The sequence below is a fragment of the Theropithecus gelada genome, chromosome 5, assembly GCF_003255815.1.
Source record: "Theropithecus gelada isolate Dixy chromosome 5, Tgel_1.0, whole genome shotgun sequence".
NCBI classification, from domain to species: domain Eukaryota; kingdom Metazoa; phylum Chordata; class Mammalia; order Primates; family Cercopithecidae; genus Theropithecus; species Theropithecus gelada.
The window spans coordinates 154,329,589-154,351,370 of NC_037672.1; the positions used below are offsets into that span (position 1 = coordinate 154,329,589).

The 21,782-nt window shown below is 34.2% G+C and overlaps 1 protein-coding gene across 7 annotated transcripts in view; it reads left to right on the top strand.

The window, feature by feature from the left end:
- Positions 1-21,782, top strand: part of GRIA2 (glutamate ionotropic receptor AMPA type subunit 2) — a 148,661-nt gene that overhangs the window by 121,752 nt on the left and 5,127 nt on the right. For all 7 annotated transcript variants that reach the window (XM_025385674.1, XM_025385671.1, XM_025385668.1 and 4 more), the window contains exon 12: positions 3,768-3,966. In XM_025385674.1, coding sequence (XP_025241459.1) covers positions 3,768-3,966 — 199 coding nt within the window. The remainder of the gene's footprint in view (positions 1-3,767; positions 3,967-21,782) is intronic.

Genomic DNA, 21,782 nt, shown 5'->3' on the forward strand with positions numbered 1-21,782 from the left:
TTGCACATATGAATAAGAATGATAGCCATGTTTGGCTCTTCAGAGGAATAAATCATGTTTTTCTAGTGTGATTAACATTTAAAGTCAAAATGTTTATCAGTCTACTGGCGCGTTTTAATTTAGGCTCTAGTACCCTTCTTTGATTTTACAGGATATCTTAAAAACTAATGGAGCGGGTGCCTTTCATGATACAGTTTGTTATATTGTGAGTTTTTAAAATCACTTTTGAGAATAACAAGTGATTAATTTAAGAAAACTATATGAGAAGCTCAAAGATTGGCATCTTTTGCAATCTTTTTAGTATATTTCACCCAGTGAGATAAAGGAAATACATTATGTAGGCAGCAATTATCAGTAGCTTACTTCTCTGATAGTAGGTAATTCTAGCGGGAATGATTTAAAAAATTACATTTTTATGAATTATACAGAGTTTTAAAATCTCAGTTTCACCAGATTCCCTGTGACTTCCCTGTGGGACTTCAGTGAATTAGGAATATGCCAATGGTATTTGCACAGCATGACATAAGAGTGTGTATGTGTGTATATATATACACACACATATATACATACATATATTTTTTACCTCTGACAAAATATGTAAGATTCATAGTTTTATCATCTCTGTATTTAGTTTATTTGATCTAAGTTAAAGATATATAGAGAAGTTTCTAATAATTTGGAGGAAAATACTAACCAAATTGGGGTCTCAGAGAACATTCTGGCCCGTAAAATGATAAAGAAGTAGTTCACTCTTTGGTAAGAAGGACAGTGAAGTATGTTACCCTAGTTCTGAAATGTAAGGCAATAATATCCTGTGCTATGCTTTTTGGATAGTAGGGAGAAGTGTATGTGGGTTCGTTATGAAGTAGGACATGTCAGCCCAGTCTGGCCTGGGTTCCCGTCGATGCCTGTTCCTGGGCATGATGGCACCGCAGGTAGTTGTTTAGGTATCCAGTGTTTGTCAAGGAGTGGGAAACCTAATTGCACACAGGGACTGGAGCACAAGGCATATCAGCAATCTGTATTATCCCAGAGTCGACCATGACATATAGATGACTTCTCCTTTTCATCAAGGCTGCATCTAAATGAAGATATTTTTTCTGTGCTTTTGATTTCATTCATGAGTCATGACACTACAGTTTCACATGTAGTAACTTTTATTTCCTGGTAAGATAAACAGATTTTTAGATAGCATATTTTTCCTTGTTATTGATTGATATTTTTTCCTTCAGAATGTATTTGCTAAAAATTTATTTTATTAAAACATTTGAGATACATGTCTTTCATTTATGCTATATATGCATTTTAAAATTAAACATAGTACACTGGCAAAGTTAATGATTTTTAATGAACAAAACTATCATTTTTAAGAATGCAATGATGGTTACCCCAGTTAAGAATACAGTAGCTTATTATCAGTTTTAAATAGCATGACATCCACAGATCACTTTAGAAATGTCTTTAAATATTAAAAAGTATTTATAATTCTTTTCCAAGTAAAATATGATATGAAACTATATTATTAATGTTAATAGAACACATTTAAGTTGTAATCTAGAGTGATTTGTTAAATTAAGTGACTTCTCATTTGTCTGAAATTAAGTTTAGAATATCCTAACTATAAGACATGGTCTCATGGAGAATAGAATCACAGAAATTATGAGAGCAATATGCTGTAAAGGTTATTTTTATTGTCCTGTTTGCTTCCAGATTGTCCACAGTGACCCTAAAGGAATCAAATGAATATAAAAAGGTGTATCATTTAAAAAATGATTTAGTGGGGATTAAAAAGAAATAAGAGCATATGCACATTTCTTTACCCCTTTAGTGCTGATGCTGATGAGTGAAAGTTTTACTTTTAATTTTAGAAGTAATTTTTGTCTGTCACCATAAAATAATATTGAATTTCTTTCTCTGCATAATTTCTCAGGAACTCTTTGAGAAACATGAATTGACACTTTAAAAATACTTAAAAGTAAATAATAAATAGCTGAAGTACTTTCGCCTTTGAATTATTTATAAGTCCAATAAAATTTTTTAGATATCATGTACATTTTAAATCAGTTGACGTATTAAATCTGATATAAGGACTGGAATAGAGGACAACTTACATCTAACTTTTCTTAATTTTTACAACTGGAATAGAATGACTTATAAAAATGATTCTTAAACATATCGTAAATTATTATGTGATGTGTAGAGTTTTAAGGGATTTGAGCAGTCAGGTACTGAATCTGCGCTCTTAAATATATGATACATGTCATATAACTATACTTCCCATTGATATTAGATGAATAGTGAACATTTTGAGAGTGATTGTGTCTACATAAGGCATTTTTCAAATGTAAAATATATTTAATATCCTTTTCAGAATATATGTGAGAAGTGTTTAACTTTTTCCATCCTATCATATTTATTTAATTTTTTGTATTTCATACAGACTTTGTGATAAAGACCTTTAATTATATTCTTTTTGTTTTTCCTTGCTATTTTTCTCTCTCTATCTCCTTTATTTTAGCAACTGATGTTTTTATATAAAAAACCTTTTCATTTAAATTAGCTTCTCTCCTTTCTTAACTGCTTGAGTGGTTTATTCTACAAATATTTCCCAAGTGTTTGATCTAGTATATGTTTCATCAAAAGATTTATTTCTTAATGTTAATTGTCAGAAACTTTAGATCATAAATTGCCAAGCATGATTTAAATTTTTAGAAATATCACTTATTCACACTAGCAAGTCTAATTGTTAGACATAGCAGAGTTACTGACAACAGAGAATTGGTTATTTTTATTGGTTTATCAATATCACTTAAATTCTTAGTTATGTGCAGAATCCCATCAAATCTTTCAAAATAATACAGTATATATCTTTTGCTGTATCTCTATACCTGTATTCCCCTACTTCAGGTTTTAAAGTAAATTATTGGGAATCTATTAAGCTTTTAAAAACTATTCTATGCAAGAATTTGTAGTCAGAAAAATATTGTTATTTTATTATACCTCAAACTAGAAATTTATATCTTCACAAACTTTTAAATGTATAATTTGTTTTCTATAATTTTTTTTTTTTTTTTTTTTTTTTTTTTTTTTTTTTTTTTTTTTTTTTAGCAGGACACATAAAGGAACAGGGTCATAGCCATCCATACCCTGAAGCCATCTGATTTTTATTCATTAATAGTTATATTTGGTGCGATATCTTTGCTTGTAGCGTTATTTTTCCTCATTTTTCTCTCCTGTACTGTATCTAATACCAATGTTTTACATACGCAAGATTAACAAAATTTGGGGCCTTTTTTGTTTTGGAAATTGAGTGAATTAAAGGGAGGGTTTCTTTGGTTTTAAAGTTATATCTGTGGAGTATGCTTTTATTTAATTTTTGATTTTGTTCATAAACATTGTTATGAGCTTTGCTGGTGATATTACATTCTCTTGTTTATGTTTACTTACATAATGAGTGGATAAATTTTTATGAGTATTTGTAAATTTCTTGAAATTGCTTTCTTATGGGATTCATATCAAACTATTTGGGCATTACAATTATGGAAGTATTCCAGAAATCAGAAGTTCTGACCTGTGTGTATGCTGTTAAATTTAGCTACTCTGTACTCCTTGCCCAAAATGTTTAATGATTTCCGGTTTCATTAACTATATTGAAAAATATAAAATTAAATATTCCCCTATAAGTCAATATTTGCATAATACTGTTAACTTGTTTTTTATTAGGTCATTCATTTCACTTTACAAATCCATTTCATACTTGTTATTAGATCCCTCTCTGGGCGCATTGTTGGAGGTGTGTGGTGGTTCTTTACCCTGATCATAATCTCCTCCTACACGGCTAACTTAGCTGCCTTCCTGACTGTAGAGAGGATGGTGTCTCCCATCGAAAGTGCTGAGGATCTTTCTAAGCAAACAGAAATTGCTTATGGAACATTAGACTCTGGCTCCACTAAAGAGTTTTTCAGGGTAAGAGATTCTGCTTTGTAGTTTCTGATTTTGTTCCTGAAATTTAACCTATTTAAACTTTGTTTCCCTCCCATAGTCAATTCCAAGGCACTATGTGAAAGTAACCCTAATTCTATTTCTGTTCTTGACCTTGTCTCTGCTTCTGACCCTTCCCTATCCCAATACTTAGGTCTAGCTCTGATTTCTGACTCCTAACTCCTCAAGAGAAAAACCACAATGTTGCAATGAAATCTGTTTTCCCAAAATTGATTGTCCTTTTGGAACAACATTGAAGCAAAGTATAGTTAAGATTAGATTATTATGTTTTCAACAAAATATCTTATTTTTGTTTGATTTTAAATAAATATGACTGCATTTATCTTACCTAGTTCATAATTGAAAAACTCACATTCAAATCAATTATGTTAATTATGTGTGAGGAAACAGATTATGTTCATATGTGTTGATTCTGAATTTTCTGTGCAAAGCTTCCAAGGAAAAGCCAGCGAAGGCCTTCCACTTCCTAACTTTTAAAATATGTAGCATATTTATACTGTGTCTATTAGATGTAGGTTACTTTTTTAACTTTTGTTCTTATGCTCTCTTTTTATAGGATAAGCCCAAGGGCCTGATGTTGGCATAATTTTCTTTCTTTCTACTATTGTGTGTATAAAACAATTCTTTCTATGAAAATGTTTAAATGCAGCTGATTAACATAGGTCTAAAGCCAATATTGGTGACATATAATGGTCTCTGATAATCTATAAATATCTTCAAATGTATCTGAGTTTGAGTGAGATCTAGTCCAACTTATTCATGAATTAGGATTAGGACCTTCAAATGACCATCAGAATTTGAAGACTATCTCATGCTACATTACCTCTGGTCTCTTTTCTGAATAACTTCAGTTCAGCTGAAGATACTATGGGAGAAAGGGTTCTGGGAGTGGGAGTGGTAGAACCATAGCTAATAACAGGTAGTAACTTGGGTGTATGTGAAGAGTGCAGGACCTTGAATTAGGTACCTCAATTTAAGTGCAAAGATGTGGACCATCAGCAGCTTTTTTTACTTTAAGGCAGATTTTAGTATGAATCTTGTAATGTAGATTTGCCACTAATGACAATGTATTATCATTTCTAAACATATAGGCAACCTGTGTATGAATACTCAGTTTTAAAATGTTGTATGTTCCTCAATTAGAAGTGCATTTAAAAGCATTTTTAATATTTGTATGCAGTGTGGCTTGCTTTTATCTTATTTGGAAAAATTAGGTGCTCCCTCTTGAAGTAAATGAGATCTATGAGAATGATGCAGATGCCTGTTATAACATGATTTGCTTGGTGCTACTTTTGTTGATTAAAATGATTTTTTTTTTTTTTTTTGAGACGGAGTCTCACTCTGTGGCCCAGGCTGGAGTGCCATGGTGTGATCGTGGCTCACTGCAAGCTCCGCCTCCCGGGTTCACGCCAGCCTCCTGAGTAGCTGGGACTACAGTCGCCTGCTACCACACCCAGCTAATTTTTTTTTTTTTTTTTTTGTATTTTTAGTAGAGACGGAGTTTCACCGTGTTAACCAGGATGGTCTCGATCTCCTGACCTCGTGATCCGCCCGCCTCGGCCTCCCAAATTGCTGGGATTACAGGTGTGAGCCACTGCACCTGGTCGATTAAACTAATCTTAATTATTTTCAGACACTCTCTTCCAGTTGAGCATGCATCTGTGGAGAGTTTCAGTTATTACCTTGTTTGGACAATAGTAGTACCAGTTACTTTTCACTACTACACGTTCACATTCACAAAGTTTTTCAGTATATCTTCACTGAGTCAATCATAGAAACACGTGTCTTAATCACTAAGGTGCTAGAATCGTATGCCCAGTGTATTCACATTCCCTAGTAGACAAGATAAGAAAGCTAGTTGAGTCTGGGAAAAGAATGTTGCTACTTTTCTGTTTCAGTGCACTAACCTCATGGAGCCCATTTGTTCCAATATGCAGTTGTGGAGGTTTTATAAGGTTGTGGAGCTTTTCTTCCCTAGAGTAATAGAGAAGTGATGATGGATAGTTAGCCAGCTGATGACTTCTATCTATCAGTATAGCTCCCCAAAGAAGTCTCTTATCCGTTACCTGTTTTAACCTAACAATATTTCTGTCTGATAGTGAGGGCAATGATTTTTGTTTGATATCTGTGCATTATTAAACAGAAGCTCAGATAATTTTGGGTATTTGATTAAATCCATGCAACTAATAAATATGCTGAGGTCTTTTCCTCCTAGCCAGCGTTCTTTCTATACACTATTTTTCCTTGTGCAGCAAAGTCTCTGGATTTATTTCACTGCCTTCGTGCTCTGTTCTTGGTTACATCCACACTTGCTTGTGTAATGCTAGAACATCAGACACGGTTGAAACCCAAGCAAGTCCTCACCATTCCTCTCAAACTATCTCCAAAAGGAACTGTTGATGAAATGACATTGGCTAGGTCTCAGTGCATATAATGTTGTAGTGAGCTTCTCCTTATCTAGAGAAAGAAGAATGTGGGCTCAAACTTGTTTAAAATCACACTATTCTGTTTGTACCAAAAAACAGAAGCCAACAAAACAGCAGGCATCACCAAAGAGAATAGGAACTTTATATGTTAATTCTTTCATTGAAGTATATGACATGGTTGCAATTTTGGAAATTATGTATATTAAAGTTTTGTTTCTTCAAGTTGAATTAAATAAAAATGTTGCTAGTTCATGAGTAATTTTGAGCAATTTTGCTAACTGTATTACAATAATATTTGATAATTGGATGCCGTGATGACAATAGTGAGGAAAATCTTATTTATGCTTCTGATTCTCAAAATGTTTTCTAGGATACTATGGCTTTCCAACTGTATCCATCAAGTATCATACTTTTCACATAGAGTTGACTGAATTAGTACAGGGAAACTGCATAACAGATTCCCTTTGAGTCAATAACTTTTTTTCATAGAACGTTATGTAAAATATTGAACAAAATGAAGCTAATTTAGAGACATTTTAAAGACAAAAAGATTTGATTTTCATTAATATTGTTTCCTTAAATCATAGGGTGAACTGCAGTATGTCTATTGGCTATAGTGTGGTTGAATTGCTGAGTTTCTGTGGAAAAATATGGCAAACGGAATTCTTGTTTCTACACCTAAAATTAACATTCACCACAGGTCTTGGGTTCATCCTCTCTCAACTTTCCTTTGGTTCTAAGGAATTTTGGGACTTCTGTGTAAGGTAGATACAGAACAGGGTGAATGCTGGCAGACTGATTATTATGGTGTCCAGCCTATCAGGAAAGGGATATGGATGAAGTGGGCTGAAGCAAGACTGAAAACATGTATTGCTTACTTTGTTCTCTGCTCATTCATTATGCTTACTTTCCGAGTCAAGACCCAGTAAAATAGCTGATTACACATGCAATAATGCACTTTTATCACTTGCTAATCTTTAAAGTTCTAACATTTATCTTCATGTTTTGTAGTGTGGCTTAATTTGGCTTTAGTGATAGCTTTGTCCTTTTTATGGTCGTTTACAACTGGGAATTTTATTAGTTTTATTATTGCTAAATTTTCTGCTATCACTGAGTTTATCAAGTCAACTGATAAATTAGTTTTCATCATAGCCAGAGATTTGGATTTAGCATTGCAGACATGGATTTGAGAAGTTAGGTCATTTTCTAAATTTCAAATAGTAACTAACTGAAAGATAAAAAGTAAGTTGAGGCCATTTAGAAATTAAAGTCCAATTCTAAAACAGGATTCACAATTTTGAACTCCTAGTCTTTTGTCTCAATGTTAATTGTTTCCTAAAAGTATATTCTTGTTGAAATAAAAGCACTTTATATAAATTTATAAGATGAATATTTTGTTTAATAGTTAGGGATCTGTTTTGTACTGACATGATGTTTGTTTTTCCATTAAAGTCTAAGATATTTTCAGATTTCAGGTAAATCATAACAAACCACATTATATTAATATTACTTTAGTAAAGTCAGTGAGTATGTAATTGTCATAGAAGTTCAATTTAAAGCCGGGCGCGGTGGCTCAAGCCTGTAATCCCAGCACTTTGGGAGGCCGAGACGGGCGGATCACAAGGTCAGGAGATCGAGACCATCCTGGCTAACATGGTGAAACCCCGTCTCTACTAAAAAAATACAAAAAACTAGCCGGGCGAGGTGGCGGACGCCTGTAGTCCCAGCTACTCGGGAGGCTGAGGCAGGAGAATGGCGTGAACCCGGGAAGTGGAGCTTGCAGTGAGCTGAGATCCGGCCACTGCACTCCAGCTTGGGTGACAGAGCGAGACTCCGTCTCAAAAAAAAAAAAAAAAAAAAAAAAGTTCAATTTAAGCTGCAGATTTTCTAATTTAAAATCTATGCTTTTCTTCAGTGATGATCATTAAACGAAACATTCATGAAATATTTACTTTGTTTGCTTGAAAGAGAGAGTAAATGGAGAACAATCTTGTAACCACCAAGAGATGTGAGGAAAATGAGTCTGTCTTCAGTTTTCTGCAGTTTTCTGTTTATGGAACTCATGCACATCCTTGTACAGAGTGAATGATAAAGTCTGAATCATTTTGGAGTTACTGATCATCCCTAATTATAGTGCCACTGTAGCATACCTATAATTAAGAGAGAATTAGCCTTTCAATTATAAGCCACTATTTTTAGAGCTTCACATTTTAATAATCTCTTATCTCAATAAAATAGGACAGATCTTGAATTAGATGACTTTGTGTAGAAAATGATTGTATAGGACCCATATGCAGTATGTTACTACAGAAACTTTGATTTTTAAGGACAGGAAATGGTTTTCTTATCTAAACCTATCATTGGCCCGTCAAACCACAAAGCACAAGTATTAGCTTGCAGATAGGAAGTAGCTCTTCATTCCTGTGCTGTCTCCCACACTGCAATCTGTTCCTTCTGGTTGTCTCCTCTGGGAGGATGAGGGACACAGATTATTCTCTAAATATATGGTCTACTTTGATGATAATGTTGAAAGAAAAAGATTCTGAACATTGCCAAAATAAAGGTATTTGCCTTCTTGTTTAATGCAGTTTGTTGCATCTGCAAAAGATATTTAATCTGGTAGTAAACCACGAGACTCTACTGTTATTACTCAGCATTGTAGACTTTTTATAGAGTTTAGAAATAGTATAAATAATGGATAACTAATATTAATGCAGCTTTTACTTACCAGTGAAATAATTAGTTTGAAATTTTCCATGTGCATACATGGTCTCCTATATAATCAATATTACAAGAGAATTAAAATAATTGAGAGCATTTTTTTTAAAAGACGGTAACCTTTTTTCAACTCTCTCTATGGCTTACGATACACTTATTTATATTTACATATGAAAACATTCCTGAAATATAATTGCAAATAAAAATGTTCTAGCCATTATGACACTTCTTCTATGGAACTATGTGAATTGCTATTTCATTAAAGTTACATTTAAATCAGTTATTGTTTGTGTTTAGTAATAATACAGCGTGATTTCTTTTTTGACATGTTATAAATAATGGATTTCACGAATCTGTGATTCCCCATACTTATTTTATTATTCCTAGTATTGCTAATGATTTATCTGCCACAGTTGCCTCTACTGCCTATTTCTATGAAGGCAGAAATATGTATGTCTATGATACATATGTATATATCTATTTATCAATACATAATATCTTTCAAATATTTTGGAAATAAAATGAGTATAGCCATTTGTGTCTCTATATATGTAGAACATTACTCATATCGAAATAGACCTTTCATAGATGTGTCATCCATGCTTAAATATTTAAATAGTTTCAAAAATAGTAGGTGTTAAATAAATGCTGAATGTGAATAAATAGGGAAAAAATAGCATCGTATGCATATGTTGCAAGTCACTCATGCATGGTTAGTCATCTATTACAAATTTTTCTTCCTTAGTTTTTTGGGGGCTTGATTATAGCAGAACAATCTGCACAGCTGACAACTCTTGCATGCCCAATCCTTCTGTAGATGATCCAGGAGACGTTAAAATCGTTTCCTGTCTGGTTGGCAGTTTTTCTTTCTCTGACATTTTAATTTTTATCACCATTCCACAGAACATCTGAGAAAGCATTGAATTCATAAAGCATCCTAAATGTATTTATGAATACATTTAGCCTAAGTTGCCTTCGGGAGAACCCATGATCTCTGATTTCAGCTAACACTAGTAGGTTAACAATACTGGAAGGGTCAAAATGTTCCCTTTAAAATGTATTGCCCAGTTTAAGGACCGTGCAGCTCATTCAGTAGTTCTTAAATTTCACAGGAAGAGAAAAATAAGGAAATGTAGAGGAAGCCATGATGAAACATATGTTTTTGGTGACCCAATGCTAAGGAAGGTGTATGTCTGCTTGTTGAATTGTAATTATTGTGCAAAGTGGCAGCTTTTCCCAGGGTAGATGTGTTATTTTGGTCATTCTCTTTCCATAACTATTCTTTGTAAATATCAATGTGTTCTGTAACCATGCAATTGTGTCTTTTAAAGACCAGTCTTGCGATACACTGGCTAAATAATTTGACTAATCAGATTACAGGAGACTTTCTATTATTGTCCATACCAAAGAGAAAGCATTCATTTTCATACCAATAGCAGATCATGAGAACAATTCATCTAGAAGGAAAGGTTAAAACAATACAGAAGTGATTTGGGTTTAGTCTCTCATTTCAAAACCTTTCTAAAATTCCTGTTTAAATGCTTCACAGAAAATATTAATTTCAGAATAAATTACAGGTGCTTTAAATGCCTTAGATTTCAATTCACTTTATTATTTTATTTAACTAAAAGAATCATCTCTGCCTACCTGTGTTGGATCTTTCACACTAATTGCCATGGTGATAAACATGGTCCCAGAGCTCTGTAGAGAAGAGAATGGAATTGTTCAATTATTTAAATATATAGGAATCAAATCTCAACTAAATATAAGTATTATTGATAACATTTTGAAAATTATTCAATTAGACTTTTGATATTTGAAGGAAAATTTGATGGTTCACTTCTATAATCCTAACACTTTTGGAGGCCGAGGCAGGCAGATCACGAGGTCAAGAGATCAAGACCATCTTGGTCAACATGGTGAAAATCCATCTCTACTAAAAATAAAATCCAAAAATTAACTGGGTGTGATGGCATGTGCCCAGCTACTCTGGAGGCCGAGGAAAGAGAATAGCTTGAACCCTGGAGGTGGTGGTTGCAGTAAGCCGAGATCGTGCTACTGCACTGCAGCCAGGCAACAGAGCGAGACTACGTCTCAAAACAAAAAGAAAAGAAAATTTGATATTAAAGTAATTTATATTTTGCATTTCTGGCAGATAATTTTGCCCTAGCTTCTACTAAGTGATTAGCCAAAGCAAAGAAATTGGTAAAGGTGGTTGCTTATTTTCATAGGGAAATGATTTTTTGTTTATTTGTTTGTTTGTTTCTTGAGACAGGGCCTCACTCTGTCACCCAGGCTGCAGTGCAATGGCACAGTAATGGCTCACTGGCCTGAACTCAACCTCCTGGCTTGAACTAATCCTCCTGAGTAGATGGGACCATAAGTGTTCGTCACCACGCTCAATCAGTTTCTAAATTTTTTTGTAGAAACGGGATCTCCCTATGTTGCCCAGGCTGGTCTCGAGCTCCTGGGCAAAAGTGATTCTCCCACCCTGGCCTCCCAGAATGCAGATATTATAGGTGTGAGCCACCTTGCCCAGCCCAAAAATGAAATTTTAAAAATAAAATGGAAATTGGACAAATCAAGCGATGACAAATATTCTTAAAGTTTCAAAATATGATATTTCATAGTGTCTTTAAAGGAACAAAGATCTTATCATAGTAGAAGATGTTTTATAGATTCTAAAATTTATAGTATCTCTCTCAAATCTTATAGTCTATGTGTCTTCTTTAACAATGTTGAGTAGAATTAAAAGTTTCATATTAGCATTAAAATTTAAACAAAATTAGAGGCTTGTGTGAATATTTGTGCTTTTCAAAATGAAATATACCAAGCATTAAAATGATTGCAGACATGTTATTGTGGCTAGCATCTGGTAAATACAAATAAGAAATATATAAGATTACCTTTTCTTACCTGTATATAAAAAGTATAAAGTCATTGTCCTATATAATTTTGCTCCAAATACTTTTCTGACTCGTCTTTCATTCCTGACATAGCAAAAAGAATGTAGACTTAAGCTAAATCCTTTCATAAGGCAGACAGTGACGACTAATGAAACAACTTTGATCTTTTTATCAGAAAGATTGAGATCAGAGCCTTCAAACATTTGTTTCAGGATACAGATACACTTTCCATGTATGGGTTAGTAATGTGATATTTGAGGATAAGAAATGTAGAAAGTATCATGGTCATTGACTTACCAAAGGGATTTATACTGATACTACAAGGGGCCCATTCTGTCTTGTGTATATTAGTGGGATTTTCCTGGTTACTTTTGAATTTGCAGCCATTTTTCCTTTTATGTTACTTCCTAAATTCTAGGGTTTTGTTTTTGTTGTTGTTGTTGTTGTTGATTTCCTTATTTTGAAATCAAGTTCAGTGCTTGTTTTTTTTTTCATAGTCAAATTTTCTTACGGTTGTTAGAACCTTCCTTCTTTCCTTCTTTCCTTCCTTCCTTCCTTCCTTCCTTCCTTCCTTCCTTCCTTCCTTCCTTCCTTCCTTCCTTCCTTCCTTCCCTCTTTCATTCTTTCTTGTAACCTCAAAATATTGAAACACTGCTCTTTAGCTTGGCAGTGGGATATATAGAGATATTTCCTAAAGCAATGGTAGCTGGTTACAGAGTACAGTACAAATGGTCTCGTAGTGTTCTTAGTTTCCAAAAAACCAACTGTGCTGCCCTGAAAATTTGTTCATTTATAATGAAAAAGAATATCACAGACTTTTAAATTAGGATAGTTCGCTAACACAACCAATTTTTCTCATAATTACATTCACTTTTTAATTGCATAAACACACACACATACACACAAACATTGAAAATGCAGTATTTCTGAATTCATGTTGTTGAGGTTAGATCAAGATGCTGAATTAAAATATTTTAAAAGCCATTATCTCACATTGCAGATAAGTTCCTTCTATGTGGTGATCTCTAATGTCCATATCATCTGTAAACACAGAAGTTAGATTACAAATAAGCTTCCAATTTATGTTCATATTAGAGATACCATGACATTTATTGAGTTAATCATCCAAACAATTCTTGAATATACCTTACAAATTCTTTAAGAGTCACTATTTTTATTGACAATCTAATCTATTTTGTTAGTTTTCATTGTTATGGTCTTTAGAAAGTTCTTACAAGATCAAAGCTTGTATCTTAAGTATTTTCATTTATTTGTCCTAATTCTGGCTTAATTGTTTTCTTTTGCATGTTATAGACACATCAAATATATGGAGAGAACTATCATCTCTTTCTTAACTTTTCTTATCACTAACCTTAAAATTCTAAATTCCCTCAACCATTAATTATTATATTTTCAAACCCTTCTTATGGTTTTCACATATTTTAATTGCAGGTTTGCCCATGTTATTCTTACAATGTGATATATAGATCTGGGGTCTGATTTCATCTACTTATAGAGGATCTTTTAAATTTTTTTTTTTTTATTTCAATAGGTTTTGGGGGAACAGGTGGTGTTTGGTTACATGAATCAGTTCTTTAGTGGTGATTTCTGAGGATCTTGACCTGAATCTGAAAATTAAGACTTCAGACCACAATTTCAATCTGAACATTTGTGTTGTTCAGGCAGCCCAGTGTTTACATGGAGAAAAAAAAGACTCTAATGAAATAATGCATTCTTCAGTTACTACAATCACACCATTCTCTATTACTCCATTGCTATTTATTTTGCTCATTATTATATCCTCCTTGGCCTTTAAAGTATTTGAAATTAAAATTTTGTTATCTAGACTCTATAATTTCATTTAAAATCTTTAAGTTGATTAGCTTTTGTGGTAACTGCTTGGAATTAATCGTTTGCCTTAATTTGAAGTTTACTGAAAACCTGGTTGATTTTAATGAATTGTGGTAAGCCTCATTGCTATTCTATGAATATGAATTGATTGAAGTTACATGCCAACTTTTGCATTCACTCCTGTTTAATTTTACATTAGTTTTTTTTGTTTGTTTGTTTTTTGGGTTTTTTTTTTTTTGCTCATTTTCCTAATCCCATAACACTGATTCTATCATATACAATAGTAATATCTGCAAATTTGAAATATTTGTCATGTATATCTTCATCCAGATTGTTGACTGAAATACTAGACATAATGGAAGTAAGTATATAATCAGTGGTATAACAGCAGCTTCTGTTGAAATCAGCATTTGTATACAAAGAAATATTCAATGTTTTTAAAATATGATTGATATTTTCATCACAAACTTGTCTAATTTCCATAAACCTAATTTTCTATCTCAGCCACAAAAATATGATATACTTTTCAAATGTTTTGATCGTAATCAAGATGTTCGTGATAGATCTTGAATGCACCAATTGAACAACACTATTAAAAATAACACTATTGGCCGGGCACGGTGGCTCACACCTGTAATCCCAGCACTTTGGGAGACCGAGGCGGGCAGATCACGAGGTCAGGAGATCGAGACCATCCTGGCTAACACGGTGAAACCCCATCTCTACTAAAAAAATACAAAAATAATTAGCCGGGCGTGGTGGCAGGTGCCCGTGGTCCCAGCTACTTGGGAGACTGAGGCAGGAGAATGGCGTGAACCTGGGAGGCGGAGCTTGCAGTGAGCCCAGATTGCGCCACTGCACTCCAGCCTGGGTGACTGAGCAAGACTCTGTCTCAGAAAAATGTATAAATAAATAAATAAATAACACTATTAAAAATGAAAGATGGGGTCATAGGGGTATCACTTGCTCTTCCTCTACATTATCAATTCACATTGTATGCGTATATGTGCACATATAGTTAATACATAAGGTATAAAGAGTAGGCATTCCATTAATTATGTCATTTACCATTCATAAGGGAATGAGAACATATGGAAATAACATTTGCATTGTCAACTTTAAAGTCATCGCTTTTTAAGCATAAAAATTACCAAAAGATAAGATTCTGTGAATACTACAAGCGTTAGCATGTGATATGGTTAGCCTTTGGATCACCACCCAAATTTCATCTTGAATTGTAATCCCTATAACCCCCGTAATCCCCATGTGTCAAGGGAGAGTCCAGGTGGAGGTAATTGATTCATGGAGGCGGTTTTCCCCATGCTGTTCTTGTGATAGTGAGTGAGTTCTCCTGAGATCTGATGGTTTTTTAAGTGGCTCTCATCCTTTGCTCGGCACTTCTTCCTGCCACCTTGTGAAGAAGGTACTTTGCTTCCCCTTTGCCTTTCGCTGTGATTTTAAGTTAAATGAGTCCTCCCCAGCCATGCTGAACTGTGAGTGAGTCAAACTCTTCCTTTTATAAATTACCCAGTCTTGTCCAGTTCTTTATAATAGTATGAAAACGAACTTATATAACATGACTCTAGTTTGATCACATTTGAGAGTAATTTCAAAACGCCAAAGAGAGCTCTGAGACTTAGCTTTACTTCTGGTGGATTAAAATGCTGTGACGGCCTCTAGTTTATTCAAGCCTCAATTTACTTATAAATTATATGTAGATATTTACTGGATTGCTCCAAATTTTATAATATTGTTAAGTGACTTTTTTGTTTTTACCAAAACATTTTTAATCTAAACTCTATGCTGAGGATTTTTATGGTTTAGTGTATATACACATCTATTGAAAATTTGGATATCCAGGTGTTATTCTTGGTTCTTCTATGGGCTAATGAGTTATGCTAACTTGGGAAAGGTAATCTTTTTGAATCTTGATTCTATAATAAATGGCTTAGATTGTAAAATTTTTAGATTTTTAAGATTCATTCTAGTACTAATCATTTGAAAACCATAAACTGTTACAAATACTTATAATTGGCCGGGCGCGGTGGCTCACGCCTGTAATCCCAGCACTTCGGGAGGCCAAGGCAGGTGGATCACGAGGTCAGGAATTCAAGAGCAGTCTGGCCAACATGGTGAAACCCATCTCTACTAAAAATACAAAAAAATAGCCAGGCATGGTGGTGGGCGCCTGTAATCCCAGCTACTCGGGATGCTGAGGCAGGAGAATCACTTGAACCCAGGAGGTGGAGATTGCAGTGAGTGGAGATGGCGCCATTGCACTCCTAGGCTGGAGTGAGACTCCATCTCAAAAACAACAACAACAACAACAAACAAACAAACAAAAAACAGTTATAGGCGGGGCGTGGTGGCGCACACCTGTAATCCCAGCACTTTGAAAGGCTGAAGCGGGTGAATCAACTGAGGTCAGGAATTTGAGACCAGCCTGACCAGCATGGTGAAACCCTAGCTCTACTAAAAATACAAAAATTAGTTTGGCGTGTTGGCGGGTGCCTGTAATCCCAGCTACTGCGGAGGCTGAGGCAGGAGAATTACTTGAAACCGGAGGCGGATATTACAGTGAGCCGAGATCGCGCCACTGCGCTTCAGCCTGGGCGACAGAGCGAGACTTCGTCTCAAAAAACAAAACTGTCCGGGCGCAGTGGCTCATGCCTGTAATCCCAGCACTTTGGGAGGCGGAGGCGAGTGGATCACTTGAGGTTAGGAGTTCGAGACCAACTTGACCAACATGGAGAAACCCCGTCTCTACTAAAAATACAAAATTAGCCCAGCGTGGTGGCGCGTGCCTGTAGTCCCAGCTACTCTGGAGGCTGAGGCAGGAGAATAGCTTGAACCTGGGAGACGGAGATTAGGGTGAGCCAAGATCGCGCCATTGCACTCCAGCCTGGGCAACAAGAGCAAAACTCCGTCTCAAAAACAAAACAAAACAAAACAAAACAAAACACACAAAAAAAAGCCTTATAGTTGTAATTGTTAATAAATACCATTTACATTTTTAAGAAGCTGAGAAATCACATCATTTTAGTGTTAGAAGTACAGTTTAATGTGAATCTTGTTAATATTTTAAAATTAGTTTTATTTGAAATGATAAATTAATCATATAAAAATTTTCATGAAAACAAATCAAACTACTTTTCTGTAAATTGTTTTATTAACTGTAACTCTTTATAAGCAACTAATTTATTGTATTTTAATAAAAAACTGGGAAACACTGTGAGGTTTTATATAAAATGTCATGATTACCTCGTGCATCTGATTTTAATTATTCGAAAAATATTTTATGCTCACTTGATTCATTACTTCATGGAATTGAGTTTGAATACAAATTTTTTTTAATCCCAAAACTGAAACCTGACATTTTAGTAAAGCTTAATGTGCAAAGGAATGTCTAGAGAAATATTTTTATTGACTTTATTCAAGTATTTACCATTAATTTTTAAATTTCATATATGTAATATATGATGTAGTCTTTGTGTAAAATAAAATTAATATGTAAGCAAAACCCATTATCTTTAGCCAAATGAATAAGAAGTAGTAAGTCAGTGGACTTAAGCTCTGTGAAAATCTTTATTGATACGACACAACTTTATTATTCAGGCATGCTTAATTTATATGAAATGTTTCTTCAACAATGCTAGACAGTGAGCATATTTTTCCTTTGACTCTTTGAGTGGATATTAATATAACACACTGTTATTTTCTGTGAATTTGTTAGTTGAACTGATATGCCTATTAATAATACAAAACCATGGAAAGAGATTTAAATAGCTATGTTCAAAGAAACTTGACTTCTTAAGAAACACAGAGAAGTCAAAGTATGCACCAGATGAAACTATAGGCATCATTTTTCTCTTCATCGAAATGTGATGGCAGATGTTGTTACTGGTGCACTGGACGCTTGCAGTCTCCCAGGATGGAAATCAAGAGAAACTACCAATTATAGCTACAAAAATAAAGTTTATTAGCTTGTGCACAAGGGACACATCACTGAGAAAGGGAAAGGAATGCTCCATGAGGGTAGTGTGTATGTTAGTTTTATAGGATCTTTCTATAGGGAAGGATTCTATCAGGACTTTCTAGACCTTGGGCAGTGGCACAACATGCTACATATATCATATGTAGCATTAGCATTTTAAATCTTCCCCCCGGGGAACTATTTTTAGCACTAAAATAAGAAAGGGGTAACTATAGGTTGGAGTTTAATTCTAACTGTGCATGCAGTGGCTCCAGGGAAGTCCCTAACCTTCTGAAATAAAAACTTACAATTAAGAGCTTCTTGGGAGTTTTGTTACTGATTGACTGAGAGTTAGATAAGCTAGAGCTTGAGTGAGGGGCTTTTATCCTTTTTCTCCAGCCCATATTAAAACAGGGAACCAACCAGCCTGCTCGTCTCAATGTCATCCTGAATAATTTCATTTCACTTTATTATGCTTGCTTAAAGAATGTTTGTATTTGATTTAACATGTAGCTTCAAAATACAAAGTCTTCTAGCCAGGCACAGTGGCTCACACCTGTAATCCCAGCACTTTGGGAGGCCAAGGCGGGTGGATCACCTGAGGTCAGGAGTTCAAGACCAGCCTGGCCAACATGGTGAAACCCTGTCTCTACTAAAAATACAAAAATTAGCCAGGCGTGGTGGCAGGCCCCTGTAATCCCAGCTACTAGAGAGGCTGAAGCAGGAGAATTGCTTGAAGCCGGGAGGCGGAGGTTGCAGTGAGCCAAGATCATGACATTGCACTCCAGCCTGGGGGATAACAATGAGACTTCATGTCAAAAAAAAAAAAGAAAAAAAAATACACAGTCTTCCTTGGCTTAGCTGTATGGGATACACACATATGTATATAGGATATATATACACACACACACACATATGTATATATGTATAGAGAGAGAGAGAAAGAGAGAGAGAGTTTAAATTTCGTGGAAAGCAGCATGTAGATTTGGGGAAAAGGTAGAAAATCAAGGTGCAGTTATTCCTGAGAAAGACTTGTAACTCTTCCCTGGGGCCATCTTGACAGAAATGATTGTCAACCCCTTTGTTTTCCTTTTGCATTGCATCATGTTCTTCTCTGGACCAGCATTCTGATCAGTATTACAGATGATGGGAAATTATGTGATTTATTTTAAAAGTCTGTATGGCTTGCCTGTGTTCCCTCTTCTACTTTAGTAAAATTTGCTCAAATGTAGATATTGCTTGTGAGGGTGGAGATCCTCATTACCTGGCGTTCATCTCCAAAGTCCACACAAAGGGGCTAATTGAGGCAATTCGATTTGTATTTGATTTGCATTTTCTATACAATTGCTTAAATTATCTGTGTGCTTTTGGTAGAACAATGTGTGCATGTAACATGAAATTGCTGGATTCCAGAATTTTAACAAGAAATGCTATTAGTAACAGTATCTTAGTTGACCACATGGTATTACACTATTTTTTAGTGTATTTGTAAATATATTCTAAGAAATAAGTAGTCAAGATGCTGGAGTGGATCTGATGATTGTAGTGTGCCTTGATCCCCAGTGCATCAGGTAGACCATTAACATATGAATTAGGCCAAACTAAACATTGTCACCTACGTTAACCTATTAGGTTGGCACAAAAGTACTTGTAGTTTTGCCATTGAAAGTAGTGGCAAAACCAGCAATTACTTCTGCACCAACCTAATGAAAAATAACTATAATTTATCATGTGTCTTCTTAGATGAGAAGCCCAGAGAAGAACTTTGCTTTGCCTTTGGAATGTTTTTCTGCTGATTACTTTTTTATTTTTATTTTTTATTTTTGCTATGATTTTGGAGAAAAATCAAGATTTCTAGGCATCATTTTTATTATTTAGTGTAACACTTTTTCTGATATGTTCAATAGAAAGTAAATATATATATTCTGAATTGTCTCTCAGTAAGAATGTCATCAGATTCCTCCAATTCTTGTTTTGAAAGTAGCTATGAAATTCAAATTAATAAATGTCTTGTCCTAATGAGTCACAGTTTTCAACAGAACAGTATTATAATGTTTATGAATTATCCTATTTGTCTACCTTTGGCTAAATATGTTCAAACAATAGTTCTTGAAAAGATATGGTCATGAAAACATTTTGTTAACTTTGTTTAAAAAGTGAACAACTGAGAGTCAAATGAATTAGCTAATTGAGGAAAAAAAAAGTCTATCTTACAGAAATTCTGACTTATGAAAAAAGTTACTTTCAGTCTGATTCAGTATCATCAATGTGTATTTTAAAGTCTTAGATAGTTTATAGATGTTATTAATCTACAATCATGTCATAAAATCATGTTCATTATAAGAATATGTCATATATGTTATAATACATGTGAAGCCCCCTTATAAAAAAATGACTGATTAACAGAACTTGTATGTCTAGGTGTCCTAACATACCAGGAGCAATACATCTTCTAAATGATTCCAAGCTGCAAAGACAGTTATCAATAGCTCAGACGAAAGTAGCTAGGTCCATTTTTTTTCTAGATTGTATTTTAAAGTCCTTTCATTCTTGGAAATACTATATTTATACTTAGAGAAATATTCTTAAAATCAGCAGAAAATATTTTATGAATGAAACAGAAAATGGTATTGCTACTTTTTGAATTTTCTCTGAAGGGCATTCATATCTATAAAGCATTTCATGTAATATTTTAATGTCTCAAAATTGATATTTTAAACTTGGAAAAACTGACATTTAATGGATGATTTGATAAAACAATTGTGTCATCATTTTGAACTCTTCTTTATCAGCCTGTGGTTTTGTTCCAAAATTGTGATATTGACATCATGTTTTTATGAGAATTCATATTACAAAAAGACTTTGAGGTTTAGCAAGATTGCTTACTATTTAATCAAACTCAAATGCTATAACTAATCTTTCAATTTGGTTGAGAATATGAAGGCAGACTATAGGAGAAAACAAACGAATAAGCAGTTTCTACATTAGGCAAAATTTCAGATAAAGCAAAAACAGTTTATCATTCCTAACCAAATCACAAAATAGCCAATTGGCATACATTTATTAAGAACCTACTATGTACAAAGTGTCACGCTAAACATAGCTGGGATCCTAGTAAAATTTTCAGTCTCATAGATATGCTTTTACAACAGAGAGAAAGCTTGATTCACTCGGCAATGAATTTTGAAATCTGAAATCTGAAGTGGCATTGTTTGGTAATAGATTTAACAGTGGTTTACTTAATTAGGTGAGAGAAAAAGTACTAAGAAGTAAGGAATGTTGACCTATATTTAGGGTTAAAGTATCTTTTTCAGGAGACATCTAGGCCTCTGCCTGCATAGACCACTGAGCTGAAATGGTCCATGAGCCTGTCTCAATACAACAGCCCCTACTCAAATGGTGACAGTGAGAAACACAACTAAAGTCTGAGCATCTCTGTTATGCTGTCCATAAACCCCAGTGATAACAAGCATACTCTATACTCTATTTGCACTTGACCCAAGACTTTCACCAAAATAGAGTGCTTTTATATGTAAAACTTCCTGAATCCTTAGGGCAGTATTATAAAACATTTGGATTTATATCATATGTCTGCTTTTTGTAAGGTAAAGGTTGTATTTTTAAAATTCCTTAGAATAAAAAAACAAACAACCCCCCCGCCAAACCTCTTGAGTTTTAAAAGTAAGTCTTCAATTTCAATTTTCCATTTCAAACTTACCAAATTAAAATAACAAAAGGGTTATTCAAAGTTATCTTCCCAAAAGGGATTAAAGTCATGTGAGAAAGTTGTGAATAGAAAAATAAGCAGACATTCAAATGCTTTCACTTTCCAACTCTATGCTCAGCTTCTTTTGAGTCTGAATAGGAAGTATTAAATGACTCTTTTGATGTGTATCTTTGCTTTTG